Here is a 27166-nt window from a genome sequence, read left to right as displayed (position 1 = left end):
CTCACGGGCGCTTTGTCCATTAATTAATATACCATTTGCTTTCCTAAAAAAAAAAAACTAAATTAAACCGAACTGAAGTGAAATTTTAAAACATAAGTCCATTAGAAGTTAGAACAAGGCCGATTTGTTCGAATGCTCCCCGACGAATTTTATTTTTATTTATTTTACAATAGTATATTTTTCATGAAAACAAAATAAAGGTTGTACAATTCTTAAAGAAGAGACATAATTGCTGTCATATTCATAGGAATCTGATCTCATACAGCTAGAGTACATGCATAGCATTCATCCTGATTGTGATATCACCAAAGTCTACTCCTTGAACATTATTTATTTTCCTGCTATTTGTTATTTTCTTCCTCATTTTATATATTTAATTTCATGCATTGATCAATTATTAATGTTATCAAACATAGACTTATTGACTATTATTCCAAATATCATATTAAGCTAAGTTAGCAGTGTAATTTTAAATTACTGCTACCCGATTAGATTATTGTTTAATATAATGCAGGCAGTACTAGTAGGAAAATTAAAAAATCATACAATAATCATCATAACATCATGATTACCATTATTAAGTACTAGAATTGGTCATATCTTTTGATCTAAACAGCTTTTCCCCTTCAACTTCATTAGCTAAACCACAAAACTTCTCCTCTGCAGTCCTGCAGAATTATTGTTTAATGTATCAGAACAACTTTGTACTTTCTGTCATCTTCTTCTTCGTCGCCATCTTCTTGATATCATCGGCATCAGCCGATGAACGATACGACAATTGCCCTCCTAGCAAATCATCATGTGGGTTCCAACTGAAATATCCTTTCTGGGATGGAAATCTGCCAAATTACTGCGGCCATCCGACCTTCAGGTTAGACTGTGACAACAATACGTTAACAATCAATATTGATAAAGCGACTTACAACATCCTCGACATCAACTACGTTGATAAGGTGTTCACCCTTGCAAAGCCACTGCTGTTATCAGGCCCCTGTCCTGAGAGCATAAGCCTGTTGACCAACACTACCTTAGACTTGAATCTTTTCGGCCTAACTCCGAATTCTGAGAATGCTACCCTCTTCTACGGTTGCCTGCCTCCTAAGTCGGAACCAGATCCACCCTATGGATTTCCATGCTCCTCAAAGAATGTATATGATTCAGCGCCGTCCTTAAACAATAGCGACATTGGCTATCTTGCAATCAAGGATTCAAAATGGGAGAAAGAGCTTAGAAAAAACTGTAGTTTTGAGATAAATATTCCGGTTCAGAAGGCTGAAGCAGTAAAGATTGCGAATGGAGCATCAAACATTGAACAGGTTTTGAACAAAGGATTCGAGGTAAAATGGTTGATCGATGATAGACCATGTAACGAATGCACGAAGGACAAGGGAAGATGTGGATACAATCAAACAGTTAATCAGCCTGTTTGTTTTTGCAAGGAAGGTGCTAGTAGTCCAAGTTGCAACAGACATCGTCAAAATGCTCCATATGCTCCAACAGGTAAGCATCCATATTATAGCTTTTAGTCATATGTCAAGTAATTTGTTTATTCATTGTTTTAGCTAGTTGTTAAGAGCTCTAATTAGTTGACAACATAACTAATTTGATCATAGAAAATTTCAGAAATTTAAAATATGTACCGTTGAGGGGAAAAAAAAAAAAAAAAAAAAAGGAGGTACTCCGTATTTTTTTGAAATAGCTTAAACTACATCATGACAATTTAAGAATTAAGATAACCATCTTCATTGTTAGAGGACTTTCCATATAATCCAAAATTTACCTTTATTATTAGGGGTAAAGCATAAAATCAACAATTGAAAATATCCCTATAACTAATAGTATATTATAAAGTAAAATACCAACCAAAATCTAACAAGACCTCGCATAATTATTTCTCTTTATATATAAATCACAATGTGTGATTGAAGAGGATCATGTAAATAGGTACAAAATTTCTAGAAGTGTAACAAATTGAGTCAAATATATGCGTCATTTATAAAAATGAGATATTGTTATATACACCCAGGTACACGGTTCACATATAAGTTCACATTTTAATGTTTGTTCACACTGCACTCGGATGTATATTACAATTTTCATATGAAAACTATCATCCTAGAATAAATCTTACATCCGCACATATCACTAAATTTTACATATTTTTAAGCCAACGATTTGTTGTAGCCACAAGATTTGATCTTTATCTTAATCATCTTGGTTGCTTACGTTCTCGCATGATCATTTATTTAAGAACCTGTTTCACAGTAGTTCACCAATATTAAACAAGTACATATAGTGTGTCATTTCGGGTAAACAATTTGAGTTTGAGTTAGGATTATCAGTTTTGGGTTATAACAGATCGGTTTATAATGGGTTGAAAAGATTAGCAGGTCGGTTTGGGTCGGTTTTGAAATCATCAAGTCAGTTTGGTTTGATTTTTATTTATTGCAGTTTCTACTCGGGTCGGGTCCTAATCGGGTGGGTTGTAGTTGGTTCGGGTCATAATTAGTTTGGGTTGAATCGGGTCGGTTTGAAAATAGGTTTAGCCAGTTTAAGTGGGTTTCGGTTCAAAAACAGTTCGGATCCTAATCGGATCGGGTTGTAATCGGTTCGGGTCATAATCAGTTTGGGTTAGATTGGGTTGGTTTGAAAATGGGTTTCGGTTCAAAACAGATCGGGTGAAATCGGGTCCGGTCATTGTCAGTTCAGGTCATAATAGGTTTGGATAGAACTTGGTGGGTTTGAAAACAGGTTTACCCAATTTAAAGCGGGTTTCAGTCCATATCATATTGGGTTAAAATCGAGTCGGATCATCATCGAATCGAGTTAGTCAGATAATTGGTAGGAACGAGTCATGTTATAATCAAGTTAAGTCATAAATAAATTAGGTTTATCGAGTAGTGGGTTGAAAAGGATTAGACCATAAACATATTAAGTTACGGGTTGTAAACGACTCAGTCATAACAGGTTACCGTCGTCACCGGTTCAGTCTCAACGGGTTATGGGTCGTAAACAGTTCGGTCTCAACGGGTTACGGGTTGGAAACGGTTCGGTCACAGCGGATTATGAGTTATAAATGGTTCGGTCACAACGGGTTACAGGTTGGACCGGTTCAGGTTTATCGTATTTTTGTCGGGTTTAAATGGTTTTCGGTTTAAAATGGGTCGGGTTACTATCGGGTTTAGGCGTAATCGGTTCGGGTTGTTGGTCAGTTTCAGGTTGTAACAGTGGTTGGGTTAGTAACGGTTCGCACAAATTTGGTTCACTTCAGTTTTAGATTAGAAAAAATTGGGTCGGGTTGGTTTTCGATTTCCAAAAAATGGACTTTTAACGGTTTAGTTTTTTTTTTTCGGATCGGTCGAAACAGTCGGATTTAATGGTTCGAATTAGAAACTGACAGATTTAAGTACATAGTATTAAATTCACAAAAGTCAGTTATCACTAATCAATCTTAGCTACCATAGAAGAACTCATTCTATTTAAACAAAAAATTGTAATAGACATAACATAATATAAATTTAACCGAATGGGTCTAAAATAGTTAAATTTCTTCCAAAAGTTTGCTGGGGTTAGGTTTTTCTTTATACTAATAAGAATTGCTCTATATTTATTGATTTTTTTTTTTTTTTTTTTTTTTTTTTTTTTTTTTTTTTTTTTTTACGATGAACTACTCCATATTTATAAATTAATGGTTGTTAATATTATTCTTCCTTCGTTTCTTTTTAGTTGACACGTTTCTTTAGTCACGTTTGCCAATGCACAAATTCAATCATTAATATTTTTAATTACCGATAAGCAAAAATTGTAAAAAGTTGATACTTTGAAAATATACATTGTGACGAATCTAACAAGATCTCACTTGACTATATTTTTATTCACATATAAATCACAAAACATGGTCAAAGGGAGGTGTGTGAATAGTGCTAAAATCAAAACGTGTCAACTAATAAAAAACGGTTCTCACAAAAAACGGGTCGGGTTAGTAACGGTTCGTACATATTCGGTTCATTTCCACCCTATTCCTGCCAAGTTTCCCAATAGCCCCTTCATAACCCTTAATTTCCCTTTCATGTTATCATTAAGTTTGAAACTAGTAGCAACTTACAACATTTAATGCTTTATAAATAGTTTATTACAATATTTTTTATAAGGTTGTTTTTCGCAATTGAAAATGTATAATGTTACTCTATTATTTTAAAAAAATCATTGATAATTATAGATGATGATATAGTGCCACTAAATGCTAAATAAACTGTTACAAAAGTTTAATTGAATTTGAGGTAGGGGTTAACTAGGGACATTGCGGTTTTCGAGGTGGGGTTAGGAAGGGGGGCGGTTTCCGAGATAGGACTAGGAAAGGGGGTTGGTTGTCGGTGATGGGATATTTGCTGGCCTAGATTTTTTTTTTTGGACTAATAGACTATTGACAAATTGCAAGTGACTTACTGTAACAAATCCGGTTACCTGTTACGTTTGGTGAAGTCAATACGAAGTATAAGAATTTGTGATTTGAATTATTTAAATCAATTTTTTTTCTAAAATTTATCTAATATGTTTTGTGTATCACTTAAATACCCTTGAATGATTTTATATCTAGTAAATCCGACGTCTAAAATACCCTTTGTTTAAATTTGCACGATTCACAAGCTATAATGGATAAGTGAAGTCGTGAAGTAACTTATTACTTACGTACGTAGTAGCAACCATAGAAACCTTCCATTAGACAAATTACTTGCTATACATTCTATGTTGAACAGCCAAGTCGTAAAGCGTTGCGCCACTCACACTTTCGGTTCAACGACAGGAAGTCTTTGAATATCCACAATAATTATAAAAGATGAGCGGCTCCATTCTTTGTGTATGCAACACTTGCTCCACCACTAACACATGCTTGCATAACACTGCATATAAATGAACCTTCTTCAACACCAAATTGAAAAGCATGGATATATTCTCAAGTAAATAAGTAATCTCTTGTTTTTGACAATTTGGTTGTGCTTTTTTTGACAATTTGGTTGTGCTTTTTTTGACAATTTGGTTGTGTATATTTTGACAATTTGGCTAAAAATATAAGTAAAATGATTGTGTAAGCACTGAGCTTAAACTACTATTGGTTTGATCCTGCACTAAATTTGGACTAGTTTTGATGCTTGACATCATGCCATGCTTAACTTTTGTTATAAGGGGAGCAATGGACCGACTCTGGAGACTAAATGTTGCTATTAATGATTAATAGTTTAAATATATTAATATCATGTCGGCCGTTTTGATCTGATGTTGCTTTTCTATACTTCTTCTATTTTTAATGGACCATCACTTTAACTTTTTACACTATTTATACTCCGTATTATTCTCCACACTGAATTGAACACTTTTGTTTAGTATATAAAGATAAATGTCATCATTTTACTTGTTATTAGGTTGATTTGAATGTATATAATCAAATTATCAAAAGTTTTATGATTTTTACGGATATGTAATCAAAGATATTAATGGATAAAGTAATTTTTTTTCAAATGTAAAAAAGTCAAACCGATGTATCTAATTAAGCAACAAAGAAAATATTTTATTTTATTTTTTATTTTCATGTGCGGCAACTCTAAACCATCCTTCATGGGTAGTATGTGAGAAATTAGTTTTTATACCAACGCATATATGAAATCAGTTTTAGCCTTAGCTTTTTAATGAAAATCACTCAAAAACACATCTAAATTATTATTATTGTTTGGGTCCAATTTAGTCCAATTGGGCTTAGACATTAAATGATCCAATTAAAAGCCCAAGGTCAAGGTTCATCTCTCCAATTGTGCTAAAATCAAAGATCAATCCTCAAGGCAAACCAATTGGGCTAAGGCCCAACTTCTCCATGTATGAAGAGGTATAAAAGCCATCAATATTACATTTTTACATTCATTCAAGCAAAACCTCAAGCAACTAATTCTCTTGCATAGTGTTCTCTTTCTACACATTGTACTGACTTTAGCATCGGAGGGGCCTTCCTCGGCAACACCCCCGAGGCTAGTTTACGTGTGTTTACTGTGCAGGAAACCTTCGGCCCAACATTACTTGGATCGAATCTAGTCTTCTCCGCTTCATCGGACCTTCGGCAAGGTCCCATTGTTTTCACCCGAAACAATTTGGCGCCGTCTGTGGGGAAGACTTTCAAAAATCTTTAAGCCAAATTTCTAACCAAGATCATCTTGCAATTATCTTAGTAGCAATGGCTAAGAACCGCAAGAGCAAAGGCCTCCGTCAAGGAGCGGGCGAAAAGCCTAAAACCCCTACACCATCACCCTCGTCGGACCGGAACTCTCCCAAGGGTGCCAGCTCGGGGGGAGGATCATACAAGGAGGATTCCCTTTCTCCCGTAATTCATGACTCTCAACATAGGCCGAGTCACTCTCGGTCTAGCAGGGGTGAGTCCGATCATAGGACACATGCAGTGCTCCAAAGCCAACCATCGAATGTGCCCCCTCATTCCCATACTCAGCCGAGGACCCCTCTGACGGGGCCCAGCTCGGAGGAGGTGGCAAGAGCGCTGGCAGTGCTCATGGAGGCAATGAGGGCACAAAATATGCCACCACCTCGTGATCGAACTCCTCCGCATACCCGGCATCAGCGGAGGAAGCTAGACCATAATGGTGGGAAGCTTCCTTCCTTCCGGGAACTGGAAGAGTGGGAAGAGGATACCTGGAAAAATGAAAAAGAGAGGAAAAGAACCCTCAATTTTTAAAAGGATCCTCATCCTCCCGACCAGAAGCGCATAAGAGCAGCAGCTCAGCTTCTCGGCCAGAATCTACTCACCGAGAACCTGAGACTGTTCGCCAAAGCGTCCTCGACCGACTCGGCGGCAAGGAACCGAGCGTGCGCAGTCGCCTCTCGTTCCCTGCGGTCGAGGCCCAGACTTCCCAGCCAGGGACGAAAACCACTCCTACCTCTCTAAGAGGGCGGAGCGCGGTCCCTTCGACCAGGAACAAGGGCAAGGCCGTTATGCTACCCGCCAGTTCGCCATTCGAGCAATGGATACTGGAAGAGCACGTGCCCACGGTTAAAATACCGTCACACATCACATATGACGGGACCTCGGATCCGAAGGATCACGTGGCCTCGTATGAGACTCATATGCATCTTTGCCCCAGATCCGAAGCGACTTGGTGCAAATATTTCCCAACCACTCTCAAGGGGGTCGCGCAAGCGTGGATCTCCAAGGGAGTAAAGTAAGGCTCCATAACAGGGTGGGATGATCTGTCCTCCAAATTTAGGAGCAAGTTTTCCACGGCAAACCGCCGAGAGAAGACTACTGCAGAACTCATGAGTCTGCAACAGGGGGAAACCGAAATCCTCCGAGACTATCTGACCCGTTTCAGTAACGAGTCATCCAACGTCTCTCGGCTGGACCAGGGGCTAGCCATTTTTGTAATGCAGAATGGCCTTCAGCCCGGGAAGTTCCTAGACTTCATGGTCATGCATACCCCGCAGACCTTGGAGGAAGCTCTGAATGCCTCGGATAAGTTCATCCGAGCCGAAGAATGGAACAAAGCGAAAACCCAACCTCAATTCGGGGGAGGGAAACAAAGACAAATACCCTTGTCTGAAGGCCAAGGCCATAAGGCAAAGGGAAAGTCAAAGGCCTCGGAGCAATCTTCGGCCAGCGACCCAAAGAAGGAAAAATCTGCCTCATACACAGGCAGATACGAGTCCTACACTTCGCTCTCTCTTCCACGCGCCAAAATTTACAGCGTGACAAAGGAGTAGCAGAGTTACCGAAAGCCGAGACCACTCCCAGAGTGGTATCAGCGGAAAAATAAAAATCAGTGGTGCGAGTTCCACGAGTCTCCGGGACACAACACTGAGGAGTGTATCCAACTGAAGGACCAGATAGAGGACATGGTCCGGAAGGGATACTAGAAAAAATACATCGCGGATCACCGCGAGAAAAAAGAATCCGAGAAGTCAGCAAAGGACTCTCGGCAAGACCTCGACTTCCCCCGGAAGAACAGTAAAAAGCCGGAGGGGAAATTCTCTCCGATCAATGTTATCTCGGGAGGAATATGCTCTCGGAGGGAGCACAAGCGACACCTTAGGGCTTTGACTCACCAGGTGAACAACGCTGACATTCAGTCTCCCCAGTCGCCGGTGCCGAACATGACGTTCACAGCCGCCGACTGCCGGGGGATAACGTTCCCTCACGAGGATCCGTTGGTGATCATCGCCACGGTGGCCAACCACGACGTCAGTAAGGTCCTTGTTGACGGTGGCAGCGGAGCAAACTTTCTGTTCCGAAAGGCCTACAATCAAATCAAGCACCTTACGCCGGTACCCTACCCGGTATCCGGGTTCAACGGGGCTTCAACTTATCCAGATGGGAAGGTGACACTTCCTATCACCATCGGCTGCGATGAGGCAGCCAGGAACGTCATGATTGAATTTTTGGTCATTGACGCTCCTTCAGTGTACAACGTGATTTTGGGGAGACCCATAATTCATGAGATCCAAGGGGTCGTTTCAACTTATCATCAGCTGATGATTTACGTCTCAGACGTCGGCTTCCCCGAAAGGATACAGGGCAACCAAAAGGACGCCCGAAGGTGCAACTACCTCAAGCCATCCAGTAGTCGCCCAGATGACGACAAGGATGAGGAGGAGAAAGAAAAAGAAAGAGAGCCAAGCACAAAAAAGCCGAAAGGCCTAAGTGCTTCGGCCCAAGGATCTGTACCCAGAGGTAAAGGGCCCGAAAGGGAAAAGGCTAGCTCTTCAGCTGAACCGCAAGACTCAGAGAGCCAGCCGAAGAACAAAAAGACTGGGACACCTGCTGACATAGGCAACATGCCAGATTATGAAGAGTCCAGTCCATCAGCAATGGACATGGACCAACAGACTGAAACAGTTGAGTTGGCTGAAGGAGACGTTGAGAAATGTGTAACAATCGGGATGGACCTTGATCCGAACACCCGTTGTGAACTTATTCAGCTCCTTCGGGACAACAGAGATGTGTTTGCTTTCTCGACAACTGATATGCCCGGGATAAGTCCAGACCTCATCTCCCATAAGCTTAATGTTGACCCAACGTGTCGACCAATTAAGCAAAAGAAGCGGAATTACTCCGCTAATAAGAACCGAGACATCGCAGCCGAGGTCAAAAAATTGTTGGAGCCGGGCTTCATCGAGCCTTGCCAATATCCAGAATGGCTGGCAAATGTGGTGATGGTTCAGAAGGCCAATGGTACCTGGAGGATGTGCGTTGACTTCACGGACCTAAATAAGGCTTGTCCGAAGGATTTCTATCCCTTGCCGAGGATCGATCAGCTAGTCGATTCGACAAGTGGCCATGCCTTGCTTAGTTTCATGGACGCATTCTCGGGGTATCATCAGATCTTCATGCACCCCGACGATCGAGCAAAGACAGCATTCGTCACGAACGCTGGGGTGTACAATTACAAAATGATGCCCTTCGGATTGAAAAATGCGGGGGCAACCTATCAAAGGCTGGTGGATCAAGTTTTTGCCGATCAAAAGGGCAGAAACATGGAAGTCTATGTCGACGATTCGATCGTCAAAAGCAAAAAACCTGAGGACCATGTTAAGGACCTGACTGAAACTTTCGCCACCTTAAGAAAGCATCAAATGAAGCTGAATCCGAAGAAGTGCGTCTTCGGCGTGAAGTCAGGGAAATTCCTTGGGTTCATAGTCAGCAAAAGGGGGATTGATGCCAATCCCTCCAAAGTTAAAGCGGCGCTCGACCTTCCTGAGCCGAAAACAAAGCGGGATGTTCAGCGGCTCACCGGAAGAATGGCAGCCTTTCGAGGTTCATTTCCAGAGCTTCGGATAAGGGGTTACCTTTCTTCAAAGCCCTGAAACTCCCGAAAACAAAAGAGCTCGTTTGGGAGGAAGAGCAAAAAGACGCCTTTAAACAGCTTCGGGAGCATCTGGCTCAGCTCCCAACGCTGGCTAGCCCAGCTGAAGGAGAAACTTTGTACCTGTATGTGGCCGTTAGCCCAGCCACCATCAGTGCAGTACTGCTGAAGGAAGAAAGTAAAAGTCAGCAACCGATCTACTTTTTCAGTCATACACTGACGGATGGCGAGACTCGCTACCCTCTACTCGAGAAAGTTGCTTTCGCGGTAGTAGTAGCTGCTCAGAAGCTGAGGCCCTATTTTGATTGCCATCAGATAGTGGTCTTAACTGATCAGCCGTTGGAAAAAGTTCTCGGAAAGGTTGAAAAATCTGGTAGGCTAGCCAAGTGGGCTTTTGAGCTCACCGAATTCAGCATCAGCTACCGTCCGAGGGCTGCCATTAAGGCTCAAGCTCTAGCGGATTTCTTGGCCGAATGCTCATACCAAGAAGCGCTAGACAATGAAAAGAAAGTCTGGACCGTGTTTACGGATGGATCTTCCACCGAAAACGGTTCGGGGGCAGGAGTAGTGATAACTTCTCTCGAAGGCAAATCCTTTGAGTATGCACTAAAATTTTCTTTTAAGGCCTCGAACAACGAAGCCGAATATGAGGCAGCAATCGCCGGCCTAGAATTGTGCATCTCCCTGGAAGCCGATCATGTCTGCCTGAAAACAGACTCTCAGCTAGTTGCATATCAGATTAGCGGCAACTACGAGGCCAAAGAGCCCTCCATGATAGCTTATCTTGCCAAGACCAAGTCAGTCATTGCAGAGCTGAAAACTTTTGAGGTTCAGCTGATCCCAAGGGGTCAGAATACTCAAGCCGATGCATTCTCCAAACTTGCCAGTTCATCTCTTACCGAGCTGAACAGATCTGTATATGTAGAAGTGCGTCGAGAGAGAAGTGTCGACGAAGCACCTGAAGTGTGCTGCGCTGACCCAGAGCCTAGTTGGATGGACCCCATCCTAGCTTTCAAGCTTCGGGGAGAAACTCCCGAAGATAAAGCTTTGGCCTCCAAGATGGAGAGAACCAGCTCAAGGTTCATTGTCTTCAGGGGGGAACTTCTGAAAAAGTCCTTCTCAGCCCCATTGCTGAAATGCGTGGGACCAACAGATGCAGATTATATCCTACGGGAGATTCACCTCGGCATCTGTGGGAACCACATTGGGGGAAGGACCTTAGCCCACAAGGCATTGAGGGCTGGATATTAATGGCCCACCATGATCGCAGATGCTAAGGAGCTGGTCCGGAAATGCGAAAAATGTCAAAAATACGCTCCAGTTATCCACCAGCCAGCAAGGGATCTTCAGCCGATCCTTAATCCACTCCCGTTTGCCCAATGGGGACTGGATATACTAGGACCATTTCCAGAGGCTGTGTACCAGAAAAAATGGCTGATAGTTGGTGTTGACTACTTCAGTAAATGGATCGATGCTGAAGCAGCCTCGAACATTACAGAGCAAACTGTCAGAAAATTTGTCTGGCAGAATATCATCACTCGCTTTGGCATCCCCAGAGTATTTGTCTTCGATCATGGGAGGCAATTTGATAACTTACCGTTGAAGCGGTATACAGATTAGTTCGGCATCAAGCTGGCATATTCAGCGGTATGCCACCCGCAAAGTAACGGACAAGCCGAAGCTGCAAATAAACAGATCCTAAATGCCCTCAAGAAGAGGGTGGAAGATCAAAAGTCCAAGTGACTGGAGGAGTTCCCTGGAATCCTTTGGTCCCTTCGGACAACTGAAAAAGAGGCAACGGGCTATTCACCTTTTGAACTGGTGTATGGTGCCGAAGCCGTCCTTCCAGTGGAAATTGGCTCTGAGAGCCTACGAGTGCACCACTTCTCGGCTGAGAATGAGCGACTGATGAGGGAATCTCTCGATTTCCTCGACGAAGTAAGAGACTCAGCCCGAGACAGAATGGCCGCTTATAAGCAGAGAATCAGCAAATTTTATAACCGAAGGGTCCATGCAAGGCCTCTTAGAATTGGAGACCTTGTCCTTCGGAATGCTGCTGCAGTTCAGAAAGGCCGAATCCATGGGAAACTCTCAGCTGCATGGGAAGGACCTTATGAAATCTGTGATGAGCTTCAGCCAGGGACATACCGACTTCGGCAGTTGGATGTAACTGAGTTGAAAAATCACTGGAACGCTGATGTACTGAAAAAATATCATGTGTAAACCCTTCGGGGCAGAACAATCTTTGTAAGTACATTTTGAACTAATGAAAGGCCTTGGAGCCACCATTTATATAAATGTTTGCAACTTTTTATCCTTTCAAAGTTTTCTTGGTTCTATCTACTCTTTAAGGGTTTTTTATTCAGCCTCGTCTGAAACCTTCGCCTTCGGGTAACTGGGTTTCAGATTGCTGACAAAACTCGTCTTTTTAAAGAACACTGGTCTTTCAGCTGAAGTCAAACTTCAGTAAGACTTGTTCTCCAAAGACATGAGTCCATGGACAATTCTGGGATATTGCCTTAACTGAGCCTTGTATCCTAGAAAGCCATTATCCGAAACATTGCCTTCAGTTGGCCTTGTGTTTCGGATATCCATTTTTTAAAGAACTCTAGTCTTTCAGCTGAAGTCAAGCTTCAGTAAGATTTGTTCTCCAAAGGCGTGAGTCCATGGACAATTCTGGGATATTGCCTTAACTGAGCCTTGTATCCCAGAAAACCATTATCCGAAACATTGCCTTCAGTTGGCCCTGTGTTTCGGATATCCATTTTTTAAAAGAACTCTAGTCTTTCAGCTGAAGTCAAGCTTCAGTAAGATTTGTTCTCCAAAGGCGTGAGTCCGTGGACAATTCTGGGATATTGCCTATCCCAGAAAGCCATTATCCAAAGCATTGCCTTCAGTTGGCCTTGTGTTTCGAAAACCCATTTTTAGAAAAATAAAGAAATTGTTTATTCAGCTGGAGCCATACTTCAATTTCTGGGGGGGCAAGAAGCACTACCAGTGCAAGTTTATGTTCAGCAGAATTGAAGAAACAGTAAAGCATTCAAAAACAAAGCAGATGAAGAAAAAAACATCAAATTAATAATTTATGCTCAGAAATTGATTGAGCTACAAGTTCAAATAAACTGTATCGGCAGCCGCCCACAAGCGGAAAATAACAGCTGCCGAAATACGTACAGAAGCAAAAAAATAAACTGTTTTGTACGACAAGGCAAGCTGAAGCAAAAAACAAACAAGGCAAAAAAATTCAGAAAGCGACAAGTCTAAAGTTGAGCACATGATGAACCGCAAGATTCTGAAGACGACTGCCCGAGTTCCTATGCTTCAGCCCGAGGATCAGACTGGTCAGCATTGTTGAGCCCCATGGTGGTCTCAGCCCCAGCAGCAGAAGAAGCAGGCTTTGCACTCTGCCGAGCCTCCCTTTCCCTCTGTTCAGCCTCCAACTCCATTCTCTCAGCTTCTTCTTCGGCTTCCTCAGCCTTAAGAATTTCAGCTTCGACTGGAGTTGCATACTTGATATGAGGGTCTTCGGGATTCTGGACCCATTCAGCACATTTGGACCAGTCCAGCTTCGGCTCAGCATGAAGGCAGACTCTTCGGCACACTCTGAACTCGTTTCTGAAACCCATTTCATATTCTTCCTGGGTATAGACGAGGACTTTGAGTAGAGCCACAGCATCAGCCAACTTCTTCTGGGTCTCCTCCAAGTCCTCCTTGGATTTCTTCAGCTCATCGGCGAGCTTGGAGGAGAAACCTTTCAGCTCATTCAGCTCCTGCTGAACTTGGGAAGCCTCTGTCTGAGCCTGGGCCACTTCTTCCTTTTTGGCCGTCAGCTGATCCTCAGCTTCTTGGAGCTTAGCTCTCTAAGCTTCAGCAGCAGCAACAGCTTCTGAGAGTTGGACATCCCTAGCTTGGAGCATCTCTTCAGCAGCCATTCTGCTGGCTTCAAGAGCTTCTAGTCGTTGCTGCACTTCAGCTTGTGCAGCAGCTCCTTCCTGGATTCGGCTCTTAATGGTAGCCTTGAATTTGGAGATGTCCACTCCCATGTGCTCTTGGAGGAATTTTTCCCCTTCCATCAGTGGAGGAAAAACTTCCTTCTCCATTGCGTCGCAGAAGGTTTTGAAGGCTTCAGCAGCTTTTTTCTCGTATTCCTCACCCTTCTACTGCTTCTCTTCAGCTGCTGCTTGCTTCAGCTTAGCAAGCTTTAACTCCTCTTCGGCTACCTTCTTGTCGTGCTCGGCAGCGTCTACCCTATCTTGTAGGGTATCTATCAGCTCTACAGTGAGAGTCTGATTGTGCACGAACTGAAAACAGGAGCACAAGTTAAAATAAAAAATAAAATAAAAATAGAGCTGAATTTTAGAGAAAATAAAGGCAAGGAAAATCACCTGCATCATCAGCAGTTGGTTAGACCTGGCTGGGTCAGGAATTGATCTGCTGGATTCGCCCATCCCAGCAGTGGCCTTCAGCGACCAGATTCTTGCCCTATCTACTTCGGACGTGCCAGCAAAATCGCCGAAGTAGGCTGCAGCACCTTCTCAGTTCTGACCCCATATGAGGTCCCAGATGTGATCTGGGATTGGAATTCGGGGGGCCGAGAAACCCATTTCTCCAGATTGCAGAGTCTGGAAGGAAGGAAAGGATGATGACGGAGCCTCTTTAACTTTGGATGGCTCAGCATCCTCCTTCTCAGAAGAGTCAATTATTATGACCTCTTCTTCTTCAGGGGTGAGGACGAAAGCCTCAACCTCTCTTGCAATGTCTGCCGTGAAACCCTCAACACTGGGCATCACGACATCCTTATTCTTGTGCTCAGCAGCACTCTCCTGAACTTCTTCTTGGACCCCTCCCTTAGATTCGGGAGTTTTCTGATCCACCTCCATCTCAGGAGGTGGCGGAGGGGTCTTTTGAGGTGATTGAGGTGGTGGCCGGGGAACCCTCGGCGATCCATTGCCTTCCTCGGGTTCCCTTATTTCAACGCCGATGGTCATCGGCCTCCGGTGAAAGTCATGCGGGCCGATGATGGCCATTCTTCGGCGCCTTTTCTGAAGCGGCTGCTCGTCCATGTCTGAGTCTGAAGACTCTTCTTGTATCTGGTCTTCGGGACGAACAGGGGCTTTCCCTTCTCTGTGTCTGTTACTCTCTTCAAACTGTAAAAGACAGGGGGGAGGAAGAATGTGAGTACAAAAAAAAAAAAAAAAAAAAAACAGAAACAGACAAAGTTAAGTCTGAAAGCTCACCGAGGTCTTCAGCAAAGCCTCGTCTTCTTCAGCTGCCCTAGCTGCAGCTTCCTCTTCAGCAGCCCTGGAGGACCCTTCTCCTCCTTCACAAGCTTCAATAACCCGTGCAACCTCTTCGGCCGTACGGGCAGCTTCAGCTTCTTCGTCCAGCAGCTGAAACCAGGGATCTCTCTTCTTCCACCAAGGCTTCTGCCTCTGATACAGAGCAACAGCCTCAATTTGGAAGTGGGAAGAGTCTAGATGAACTTCCCTATGCCTCGGTTCAGTGATAGAGGGGGCCCGATCAGTTACAACTCGTTCTCGGTTGACGCCAAGACGAGCGTAGTTAATGCCGACGTTGGTCTCGTCCCGCTCTGAAAAAGAAAAGGGGAAAGGTCAGTTCAGTTAGGTTGGCACAGCAGAAAAAAGCGAAGTGAGAGGAGAAAAAGAGATAATTAAAAAGCCTCGGCCCCAGCCGAAGAAGCTTACCATCCTTAAACTTTCGGCTGAGGCCGACAGCTGCTAGCATGTTCTCTTGGAAAACATAATGCGTATCGGGGAGCCAAGTCTCCGGGATATGCTGCATTCGGCCGCTGCCCCCCCGGTTCGGCAGCTTGCCGAAGATGTTCTGTTGATTAAGGTTCGGATCTGGGTCGTTATCTGCGGGGGGACCTAGACCTCCCATGTCGGGATCAGGCTCAGCAAGGTACCGGGGAGCGCTGAAGACGCAAGGGTGGCCCGGGTCCGTGGGTGCCCTAACCCAAATCCATTGACCTCTCCAGTCCTTGTATGAAGAGTCGTTCGGCCACATGGTTAGGTACTGGGGCCGAGACTCAATCCGGTACCACCCGGAACCATGACTTCCGTGCCCACTTTGAATATTTGGCACTAGCCGATGAAGCTTTTTGAAGCAGTGCAGGTTCGGCACATACTTGAAGAACTTGCAGACCCATAAGTATGTCATCACCCTTCGGATGCTAGTAGGAGTTAGCTGACATAGGGAAATATTGTAATGGATCAGCAAGTCTCGGACGAATACGTCCAAAGGGAACCTCAGCCCATACTGAAGTTGTCTTGTGTACACCCCCACATACCCCGGGGGTGGACGATGGATTCTATCGGATGCCACGGGCATTCGGCACCAATACCCATCAGCTTCAAGGATGCCGTAATGCAACTCAATTTGTTCGGAAAACCGATACTGTTCGACATTCTCCACCCACCATGAGTAGGGGCGGTTCTTTATCATGGCCGAAGCTACTTCGGCATCCTACCACTCTGAAAACCCGGGGAGGATATCCCAAAGGACAGCGGGAACTTCATCGTCCCGCCCAGAAGCGCTCGGCCCCTCCGTTCTCTGAGGAGGAGCCGAGGAAATTGGAGTCGCCCTAATCCCTTCAGCAGGGTCAGACTCTGCTCTTTGTCCATTCCAGGTCCTAATCCTGTTCCTAGGATCGGGAATTGGCCTTGCTCTTCTTGGAGCACGGGCTCTACCCCTTACTCCTCTTGCCATTGATAATTTCGAAGAAAAAAGTCGAAAAAAAGAGGGAAGGAGTTCGAATTCGAAGAAAAATAAACTAAAATCAAAGGAATTTACCTTAATCTGAAGCGAAAGTTGCCGATTTACGAGTTCGTAGTGGCAAGTCTCAGTTTCTAAGCTTAATTCTCAGGGAATTTGCGAAGTTTTGATGCGGGTTCTTGGGTTCTCTCGAGAATTCTGGGTTTGTGTTGGTGAATAAGTGAGGAGAGATGACGCGCCTCTGATTATATCTCCAGAAATGGGAATGCGGGGAGTCCGCGTTTTCAATTTCTCTTAAATACCCCACTAAGTAACCGTTAAACACACGACCTTGCGATTAAACTTCCCATTATCCGTCCAACTTCCACAATCATCCTCCTTAACCGTTGTTATCTCATTAATTACGGTTTAAATTCAAATTTTTGGATTAATTAAATCATTCACTTCCCTCCTTTTCTGAATTAAATCAAACCCGACCCGTCATCCTTCCAAATCGGGTATGGGGGGCAAGTTGTTTGGGTCCAATTTAGTCCAATTGGGCTTAGGCATTAAATGATCCAATTAAAAACCCAAGGTCAAGGTTCATCTCTCCAATTGTGCTAAAGTCAAAGATCAATCCTCAAGGCAAACCAATTGGGCTAAGGCCCAACTTCTCCATGTATGAAGAGGTATAAAAGCCATCAATATTACATTTTTACATTCATTCAAGCAAAGCCTCAAGCAACTAATTCTCTTGCATAGTGTTCTCTTTCTACACATTGTACTGACTTTAGCATCGGAGGGGCCTTCCTCGGCAACACCCCCGAGGCTAGTTTACGTGTGTTTACTGTGCAGGAAACCTTCGGCCCAACATTACTTGGATCGAATCTAGTCTTCTCCGCTTCATCGGACCTTCGGCAAGGTCCCATTGTTTTCACCCGAAACAATTATTATTATTATTATTATTATTATTATTATTATTATTATTGTTAAAACTCATAGGGAGAACATGTTAACGCCACGTGTCACCTTTATTTATTATTCGGTGCCACATGTGCGCCATGCGTCATCCTATGTGTGTTACCCTCCTCTCACCACATTGAATTATAGTAATGTGTAGTTAATTTGAAAAATTCTTCATTGGTGTAATTTAATTCTCTATAATAAAAGTTTAGTTTACTTGAAAAACTCTTCATATGTATAACCTCCATATTTAAATTTGATATATTTTATATATAAATTAATGAAAGATAATATAGATTATTATATTTTTCACCAACTTATTAATATTGTTCAACAGCAATCCTAATTATTAATTTTTTTATCAAAGTTATAAATTTAGAATGTATCGAGACATCGCCCGGGCCAATAACTAGTTCATTGTAATTAAAACCTCAAACGAATAGACCATTAGACCAATAGAATAAAGAATCAATCGTGGGACTCCAAACATATCTCTCCATTATAACCATGGAATTAGAATATTGCACCTAACAGTTAAGGTACTTTAGAGGACTTACAGCAGCTTGTATGTCAACATCCACTTTTAAGGGTTGGTGACTAGTGGAGTCTTAGACCATGGACTATTTCTTTTATGTCAAGTGTCAACACAGTCTATTAATTAAGCACTTCTTTTGAACTTGCACTTTTTATGTTCCTCACATTTTATTTCCTCTCATTCATTCAATCCTCTGCATTCTCTCTTCCTATCACTCCAATGCAACCGAAAACTTCTTGAACACAATGTCCTCCTACATTTTTATTACCATTTTCACCTCATTAATCATCAAAACGCGGAGTTCAGATCAAAATTACACACTTTGTGCCCCTCAAAGTTGTGGCAACCTTTCGAGTATAAGTTATCCATTTTGGATTCCAAGCAAACAACCATCATATTGTGGGCATCCAAGCTTTAACATATCCTGCAAAAACAATACAACTCCGATCCTTAGAGTTTCAGATAATGATTATGTTATAACCCATGTTGATTATCTCAACCACACTTTTCATTTGGTAAATGCTGTTGTCTACAATGATTCTGTTACCTGCCCGACTCCCTCGAATAATTTAACCCTTGAACATACACCAATTAGTTTCACCACAAATTCTGCTGATTTTTACCTGTTCTACAACTGCTCAAATCTTCCTACAACATACTATGTGTACTATCCTATAAGCTGTAAAGCGGGTGTAGACAATAAAAATGCCACTTACAAGTCTTTTGGTGATTTCCATTTCGAGGATTTGATTGAGCAGAACTATTCCTTAGGATTGTGTGAGTCTATGGTTGCAGTACCTGTGGATTTGGATATGGATGTGGACTCGGGTGTTCATGGTTATGGTGCAAGTAGTTATTGGAAGATGAACTACAGGCAAATTTTGAGTCAAGGATTTACATTGAATTGGACTCTAAATGATTGCAGTGTTTGCAAAACTAGTGGTGGGCGATGTGGATTGATTGATGATAAATCTGTTTGCTTTTGCAAGGAAAACACCCATCCCAAAACCTGCCATGATGGTATTTCTTCATATACGAAGTATATGCTTTATATATATTTTTTATGTTAGAATGAAGAGAAGGATTGTAGTTCTTCAGGTGCATATATTATGCATGTTTGATAGATTCTCTGGATCTTATTCTACATTTTTTCCGGTTCCTTTACAGCCTAGTTTCTAGGCTTCAAAATTCATTTCGTGATTAAACCACTGGTGACATGAATGATTAAGATATGACAAAGTGATATGTTATTCTATAATATCTATGTACATATATAAGTACTTATTCAGTACCTTTCAAAAAAAAAAAAAAAAAAAAACGTTATTCAATACTCTTACCTCATATATAAACTCTCTATATTTCCTTTGTCTTTAGATGCAGGTCCGATGGACTCAGGTCTACAAGAGTCACGTCCAAAAGAGTCAAGTTCGATAATGTCTAACAAGTCTACTATCAGCTTAGGTAATCTATTCTCTATCAATTTCAGATTTGCAGTTCCAGATTGTTGGATTATGATTTAAAGAAAAAATCGGTTTTACAGTTGCAGGAATTTTAGGATTTGTACTTCTGAGCAGCACTGTGTGCTTATTTTTATATCGCTGCCATCAGAAGAAGAATTCCTCAGCTAATTTGCTGACTCTCAATAAGTCATATAGTCGTTCATCCGCTGCATCAAGTTTACATATACTGAACGGAAGTACTGTATTCGGAGTCCATGTATTCAATTACAGGGAGCTCGAAGAAGCCACAGAGTACTTCAATCCCTTAAAGGAACTTGGAGAGGGCGGATTTGGCACGGTGTACTATGGTATGGTATATAAGCTGGTTTCAATAAGCAAAAATCTGTTTTATTTCTAATTTAATTTTGATCTGTTCAGATCGATAAGAAAATTTCAGTTTGATAAAATTCAGGTAAAGAAGACATGACCACATTTCATTGCTTGAATGTTTAACAAACGTCCTTCCATTCTAATAGGCAAGCTTAGAGATGGACGTGAAGTGGCAATCAAACGCCTGTACGAAAACAATAGCAAAAGAGCTGAGCAGTTCCTAAATGAGGTTGAAATTCTAGCAAATCTTCGCCACAAAAACCTGGTCAATCTCTTTGGTTGCACTTCTCGTCAGAGTAGGGAACTTCTTCTTGTGTACGAGTATGTTCCAAATGGTACTGTCGCAGATCATCTACATGGGAAACAAAGCGTAAAGGGGTTACTGTCATGGGAAAGAAGGCTAAGCATTGCCACAGAAACAGCAAGTGCATTGGTATACCTGCATGATTCTGACATTGTCCACCGTGATGTCAAGACTCAAAACGTCCTCCTTGATGGTAATTTCTCTGTCAAGGTAGCGGATTTTGGGCTCTCCCGGCTTTTCCCTTTGGATGTTACTCATGTATCTACAGCTCCTCAGGGGACCCCCGGCTATGTAGACCCTGAATATCATCAGTGTTACCAGCTTACTGAGAAAAGTGATGTTTACAGTTTCGGGGTCATGTTGGCTGAGCTTATATCCTCTTTACCTGCTGTCGACATCACAAGGAGGAGAAATGAGATTAACTTGTCTAATATGGCAGTTGCTAAAATCCAAAATAGCTTGCACGAATTTGTTGATCCTTCTCTTGGGTTTCAGTCTGATTCTCGAGCTAAGAGGGATATAACTGCAGTAGCAGAACTGGCATTTCAGTGCTTGCAGAGTACGAAAGAAATGAGGCCGTCTATGAATAAAGTGCTGAAAACATTACTAAACATACAAAGTCAAAAAGAAAGTGAATTGGACAGGGCGGAAGTTGTTGACATTCCTGATGACGATGTAATTATGTTGAAGGGTGATATGTCGCCTATTTCACCACCAAGGGAGGATAGTTTGGTCATGCGGTATAAAGTTAATGCTAGTGTTTGATCTTCAATTCTTTGTTACAAAATTACTCTTGAGTAATAAATTTATGGTACTTATTCAAAGCAGGAGAAAGAAGAAAGTGTTAAGTACCAATCAAAACATATGATTGTATAGAATTATACACGGTATACTAGCTAATTGTAACTTCAACTAGAGTTTGTTTGATGCTTATGACAATTATGACTACAAAGTTGTAAGATGAGTTTCAATCAGAAGTCTAACTACATGGTATAAATAACTTTACTTAATGTTCTAAATTCTTCTTTTTTTATCTGCTATACTCCCTCCGTCCCATAATACTTGAGATATTGGGGTGAACACGCAGTTTAAGAAAACTAAAAATGGGTCCATTTAAAACATTTGTTTATTGTATAAAAGATTCTCTTTTGTATTTTTATATTGCAAGATTACAAAAAGTGGATAGGTGAGGAGAGAGAAATGTGGGAAAATATTTTTTTTTATTAATGGTCTCATTCCATATTTAGTAACATGTCAAGTATTGTGTGACGGACAAAAATGGAAACTGTGTCAAGTATTATGGGACGGAGGGAGTATATGTTTAAACATCTAATTCACTAAAAAACAGGAACATGCATAGCTTTCGTGTCTTTCATTTGTTCACTTCAGCAATTGTAATGTAGAAATCACCTTGAAGGAAAGGGTTAATCACGACTGTCCAGAGGTAAAACATCTTCGCGCTTTTAGCTTTCATTATAAAAGAAGTTATCTAAATTGCCTTATGAGATATGTTGGGAGCATGATCTTGAAGATAGAGGTGTGTCGCATTAAGTTATATGTGCCCGTCTTTAGAAACTTGTAAAAAGACTTGGTTTCTCATCCTTCATCAAAAGTTGGCAATGTTTCAAAGACAGGTTTTAAGTCAAATGGGTGATTGATCAAGGTCAATACCAGCAGAATTGTTAAATGTCTGGACGTCTGGTGTATGTATATTGTGTATACGATATGACTTCAGGTTAATCAACTTGCTTCTACGAAAAAATGGATCGTATCCCACGATCTGTTCTCAATCGAATGGTTAATTACCGAGTATGAGTTCCACCCCATTTCATGTCATTCTGCATAGTTCTTTCTGAACTGTTACCTTTGTCATCCAAGCAGGTTTCAACAATCAACATTTAGTTCTTTGGTCAAACAAGCAATGTTTTTGTAATTTAGCTCAACATTTGAATTTTATTTTTGTATTTTAAAATTTTAATAGAGGACCATTGATCAATTATTGATTTTGACTTAATTTGCATCTTAGATTTTGTCATAGTTTGCCATTTGTTTTATCGAACTTGGAACCACTCTAGACTTGGCTGCAATATGCTTAGTGTAATGAATTTTATCATATTAATTATAAATAGAAAAATTATATATTGGTTTATTTTGGAATAACGATTAGCTAGCACATCCTATTCATCATCATCATCATCATCATCAACTCTACTCTTATACCATAATTTGACTTTTTACTCTCCTACCACAACCTTGCGTGCCGGCTACTAGCTACCACATAAAAATCAATGCATCCAAATCTTCTTCGGTCTCCTCTATCATTGTTCCTCGTTATCTTCTTAACCTTGTACAATAATGTCTACTCAGGAGATTATCTTGACTCGAGATATGAAATGTGCATGTCTAACTCAAGCAGTACTTGTGGAACATCACACCTTAAAATTGCTTACCCTTTTTGGGGAAATGGACGCCCTGAATATTGTGGCCATCCGAATTTCAACCTTTCTTGTGATGGTAATACTTTGAAAATTAACATCATGTCTCAGGTGTACAATATGATTGACATCAATTATAACACTAGCACCTTGAGGATAGTTCATGAAGAATTTTCGCGTAGTGAATGCCCTGGATTAGGAGAGTTGCACAACACTACCTTGGATTTGGCCCTTTTCAACTACACTTCCAATGTTAGAAATGTTTCTTTGTATTATGATTGTCCAAAGTTGAAACCTCTTGAGGGAGCACCCTTTACCTTTTCTTGTGAGCAAAGGTACCCAAATCGCCTTTCTTTCTTTGTGATCACGGATAGATGGGAGCATGAACTTGGAAAAATATGTGGCATGAAGCTATATGTACCCGTCTATAAAGATGCATTAAATGATTTGATTTCTCATCATTCATCAGGAGTTGGCGATGTTTTAAAGACAGGTTTTGAGGTCAGATGGGTTATTGATCAAGGTCAATGCCAGGATTGTACTCTTTCAGGTGGAGCTTGTGTGTACAATATGACTTTAAGTCGGTCAACTTGCTTTTGCAGTAGTGGATTGTATCCCACAGTCTGCCCTCAATCAATTGATCATACACCAAGTATGCTTTACTTCTCCCCTTTAAGCATACTATATTTCTTTGTTAGAATTATTGTTTTTCATTGCTCTTGATCATCATATTTGATTCTGAAAGTAAAAAAAGCTGATGTCCTGTGCTAAAAGAAAGGACTCAATACTCCAATTGATTTCTTTCTTCATATTGAAGTAAATCATGACTTATTCCTGTCCTCTTTGCTTTTATCCTAGAGACTAATTCGGTTAGTTTCAGAAGAATTTAGACTCTTTTTTATCATGGAATCATATATATTCTTTCTCATATCAAATAGTTGGGCCGCGCTAGTCAATTAGAAAATCATGAATGTTTTGTAAGTTGTCTTGTTTTCTGAACTTGGGATGCTTGTACACTGCAGGTAAAGGCTTGAGCCTAGAAGCTAAGGTTGGAATAGGTAACAATTTCATATACAAGGGAAAGTCATTATTTGACCCTTATAACAAATTTTCATAAACATATATATGTATTTGTTGCAGGAATTGGAGTAGCTTCTGGCTTTCTCCTTGTCGTGATTACATTGTTTGTGTTTGTACGAGGTAAACAACATTACCATTCATCGTCATTCTTTACCTCCCGGAAAACCTCTCAGTTATCAATAGCACCTGATGAAGAACAAAGTTCATACTTTGGAGCTCAGTTGTTCACTTATAACGAGCTTCTACAAGCCACAAATAACTTTGAACCTTCTAAAGAACTTGGCAAAGGCGGATTTGGCACTGTATACCATGGTATGGAACTATGAATTTATTTAGCACTTATCATTTTCACTATCTTCTCTCAAAAGAGAGCAATACTCTTACATAACATTGATGGTATAATTGCATAACTTAATTATTTCATGTTACAAATTTGACAGTAAAAGGTTTGATAAGTTTTCAGACCTAAATGTTGAAGCAGATTACTAGCTGATATGTATTTTTAACATATTTGGATGTGTAGGAGTATTGCAAAATGGCCGAGAAGTGGCAATTAAACTGTTCTATCAGAAGCAGAACAAACATGTAGCCCAATTCATGAATGAGCTTGAGATCCTTACTCGATTGGATCACAAACATCTTGTCAAACTCTATGGATGTACCACTCGTAGGATCCCTGAGCTCATGCTTGTATATGAATACATCCCAAATGGCACAGTTGCAGACCATCTGCACGGACAGCAAGCAAAAGTGAGATCTCTTCCATGGCCTATTAGGCTAAGAATTGCAATAGAAACCGCAAGTGCTTTAGTATACCTTCATTCCTCTGATATTATTCACCGTGATGTCAAAACAAAGAATATCCTGCTTGATAATAATTACTCTGTCAAGGTAGTGGATTTTGGCCTGTCACGTTTGTTCCCCTTGGATGCATCCCATGTATCAACAATGCCACAAGGAAGCCCAGGTTACCTTGATCCAGAGTATCAGCAATGTTACCAGTTAACAAATAAAAGCGATGTTTACAGTTTTGGAGTTGTTTTGGCTGAGCTTATATCAGCAAAGCCTGCAGTCGACAGAAACAGAACTCGACAAGAAATCAATTTGTCAAGTTTGGCTATCAACAAGATCTTAAAGCATGCTTGGATCGAGCTTATTGATCCTAAGCTCGGGTTCAAAAAGAATTCTAAGGTGACGGAGGAAGTAATCGCTGTGGCTGATCTCATTTTTCAATGTCTTCAAGCTACCAGTGAAACAAGGCCTTCTATGGAAGACGTTCTGAAATGTTTAACAAGAATTCAAGATGAAAAGAGTATTAATGTAAGTGATGATTTAATTTCTTCTGTAAATGGTAGTGAAGTTTGCGAAATCAACAAGGCTGAATCTACTCAAATTGACAGTAGTTAAAACTAATTCACATGTTTCTGTACCTGTAAACTAATCATCTGAAACAGAAACTATGAGAATGTAAAGGATCATATTTTATATTTGGAGCATAGATTGTACATTTGTACTGCCGACCTAAGTTTGTACAAATTTGTTGGTAAAATTTGTGGAAGAATGTTCTACAATTGAGCTCATAACTTGTGTTTAAATTGACTAACACATTCTCGGCTCAAAGTATGTGAAGGTTCTGTGCTGATTGTTAAAAGTAAGCCCATAAAAGTTTGCTAATAAAAGCTGACTTTCATAAAATTAATTCATAATTTATATAAATCTGAAATGAAAGAAAAAATGTTAAAAATATTGGACAATTTAAAATTAAAAGGGATATTTTATTTAGTTAAAATGGTTAACCTTTGATTTTTTTTTTATTAAAAAATTATTTAAATTATATTTTAAAATAATAAAATTAAAAAAATATATATAATTTTAATTTTTGTTTTTTAAATATAATTTTTTTTTAAATATAATTTTTTAAAAATATAATTATATAATTTTATTATATATAATTTTTAAATATAATTTTTTTTTTAAATATAATTTTTTTTTTAAATATAATTTTTTTTTATATTTTTATTATTTTAAAATATAATTTAAATAATTTTTTAATAAAAAAAAAAATCAAAGGTTAACCATTTTAACTAAAAAGGTTAGCCATAAACCTAAAAAAGGTCACTATAATCAAATATGCAAAACCACGAGGTCACTACAGAGACTAAAAAAAAAGTTTGTCTTCCATGTGGAATTTTTGAAACCACGAGACTACCAAATAGAATATCCCAAATTAACATAAGAAAACAAATATTGATGACAATTGCGTAAAATTAGAGAAGTGAAAACACAAAGAGAAAGAAAGACAGACATAGGTGATTAGCAGGCCTACATTCTATATTGCTTTGCTGCCAGCTTCCTAATGAAAAGTTATATTTGATGACCTTATATTGATTAAGGTTATTTTAATTGTGGGGTGTATTTGACAAGACTACTTGAGGTTCTTTGTGTGTTTCTTAAGCGAGGATCAAGGTACATATGTTTAGCTGGCTAGATACCTTTTAAATTGATTGGATTGAATAGCATATTTTATATGATTTTAATAATGATTGAATTTAATTATAATTAACGAAATAATCTTGTGAATTCAGGTTTAAAATAAAAATGTTTGAGAATGGATTTTTAATATTATGTTTTGAATGGTTTGAATTAATTATCAGGTTTAAAAAGGTTTGATTTTGAAAGCATGTTGAATTGAATTAAAAGTTGTTTTTGAGGTAAATTATTATAAAGGATTGAATTATTGATTTAATGAGTAATAAAGAGGAATTATTGAATCATTACTAAAGCTTTACAAGCATGATTATATTAATTCCACTATGCGGATTTGGTAGATAAGACTTTGGACTTTGTATGAACGAGTCATTTCTCAAGGATAACCTTTCAATATAAAGATATTAATTTGGGGGTGTGCACACTTAAGAGAGGAATTGAGCTTTTAAAAAAGAGGAGTTGATTTCATAATCATTATTATTGAATTATTGGAACTATATATTTTGACAAGCTTGAGAATTAGTTTTAGATTATGAGTTTAGAATTATTAAAATAAAAAGTGGAGTTTTTCATGATTGGTTTTAAAAGCATTTTTGCTAATAAATTAAGTTTATTTATCTTACACTTAATGTACTTAGCATATTTTGCTATTTCGTATTTCCTATTTGTTTTGGTTCGCCCTGTTTACCTTAATGGTAAGCAGTGTTGACTATTTCAAGTGGAGTTATGATTGAGCATATGGAAGCGAGTCCCAAGATTTGCTTCACCTAGATTAGGGAATGTTGGTTTTTGTCTTTATTTTGAATACTCATAACAATGCTACATTTTTATAAGTATTAATAAAAGAGTTTGAGTTTCTGCTGCAAATTTTTGGTATTAAGATAGTAGTTTGAGTAGCCTTGCGCAATTACGCGGTGACAATACACCTAAGTCTATCTCTATGGTATAATTATATGTATTATACT

At 40.1% G+C, this 27166-nt stretch overlaps 3 protein-coding genes across 3 annotated transcripts; all 3 read left to right on the top strand.

Moving 5' to 3' along the window:
- The first annotated feature begins 607 nt into the window (after nucleotides 1-607).
- Nucleotides 608-21218, top strand: LOC110702929 (LEAF RUST 10 DISEASE-RESISTANCE LOCUS RECEPTOR-LIKE PROTEIN KINASE-like 1.2). The gene is made up of 4 exons (XM_021880692.1): nucleotides 608-1500; nucleotides 19441-19527; nucleotides 19607-19873; nucleotides 20042-21218. The coding sequence occupies exons 1-4, from the start codon at nucleotides 687-689 to the stop codon at nucleotides 20962-20964; spliced, it is 2091 nt and encodes a 696-aa protein (XP_021736384.1). The 5' UTR covers nucleotides 608-686; the 3' UTR covers nucleotides 20965-21218.
- LOC110702931 (LEAF RUST 10 DISEASE-RESISTANCE LOCUS RECEPTOR-LIKE PROTEIN KINASE-like 1.2) lies at nucleotides 17966-19447 on the top strand. Its single transcript, XM_021880693.1, has one exon. The coding sequence runs from the start codon at nucleotides 18312-18314 to the stop codon at nucleotides 19134-19136; it is 825 nt and encodes a 274-aa protein (XP_021736385.1). The 5' UTR covers nucleotides 17966-18311; the 3' UTR covers nucleotides 19137-19447.
- Nucleotides 21219-22325: 1107 nt separating the features above from the next.
- On the top strand, nucleotides 22326-25289 carry LOC110702928 (LEAF RUST 10 DISEASE-RESISTANCE LOCUS RECEPTOR-LIKE PROTEIN KINASE-like 1.3). Its single transcript, XM_021880691.1, has 4 exons — nucleotides 22326-23286; nucleotides 23657-23692; nucleotides 23775-24026; nucleotides 24238-25289. The coding sequence occupies exons 1-4, from the start codon at nucleotides 22488-22490 to the stop codon at nucleotides 25119-25121; spliced, it is 1971 nt and encodes a 656-aa protein (XP_021736383.1). The 5' UTR covers nucleotides 22326-22487; the 3' UTR covers nucleotides 25122-25289.
- Nucleotides 25290-27166: the final 1877 nt, after the last annotated feature.

This window comes from Chenopodium quinoa, unplaced genomic scaffold (genome assembly GCF_001683475.1).
Source record: "Chenopodium quinoa cultivar QQ74 unplaced genomic scaffold, ASM168347v1, whole genome shotgun sequence".
NCBI lineage: Eukaryota > Viridiplantae > Streptophyta > Magnoliopsida > Caryophyllales > Amaranthaceae > Chenopodium > Chenopodium quinoa.
This window is presented reverse-complemented; position numbering and strand designations above follow the sequence as displayed.

Coding starts and splice junctions, on each gene's coding strand:
- LOC110702929 (XM_021880692.1), top strand. CDS start 687: ATGTATCAGAACAACTTTGTACTTTCTGTCATCTTCTTCTTCGTCGCC. Junction 1,501..19,440: donor TGCTCCATATGCTCCAACAG/GTAAGCATCCAT, acceptor CTTTGTCTTTAG/ATGCAGGTCCGATGGACTCA. Junction 19,528..19,606: donor CAAGTCTACTATCAGCTTAG/GTAATCTATTCT, acceptor TCGGTTTTACAG/TTGCAGGAATTTTAGGATTT.
- LOC110702931 (XM_021880693.1), top strand. CDS start 18,312: ATGTCCTCCTACATTTTTATTACCATTTTCACCTCATTAATCATCAAA.
- LOC110702928 (XM_021880691.1), top strand. CDS start 22,488: ATGCATCCAAATCTTCTTCGGTCTCCTCTATCATTGTTCCTCGTTATC. Junction 23,287..23,656: donor ATCAATTGATCATACACCAA/GTATGCTTTACT, acceptor TGTACACTGCAG/GTAAAGGCTTGAGCCTAGAA. Junction 24,027..24,237: donor ATTTGGCACTGTATACCATG/GTATGGAACTAT, acceptor TTGGATGTGTAG/GAGTATTGCAAAATGGCCGA.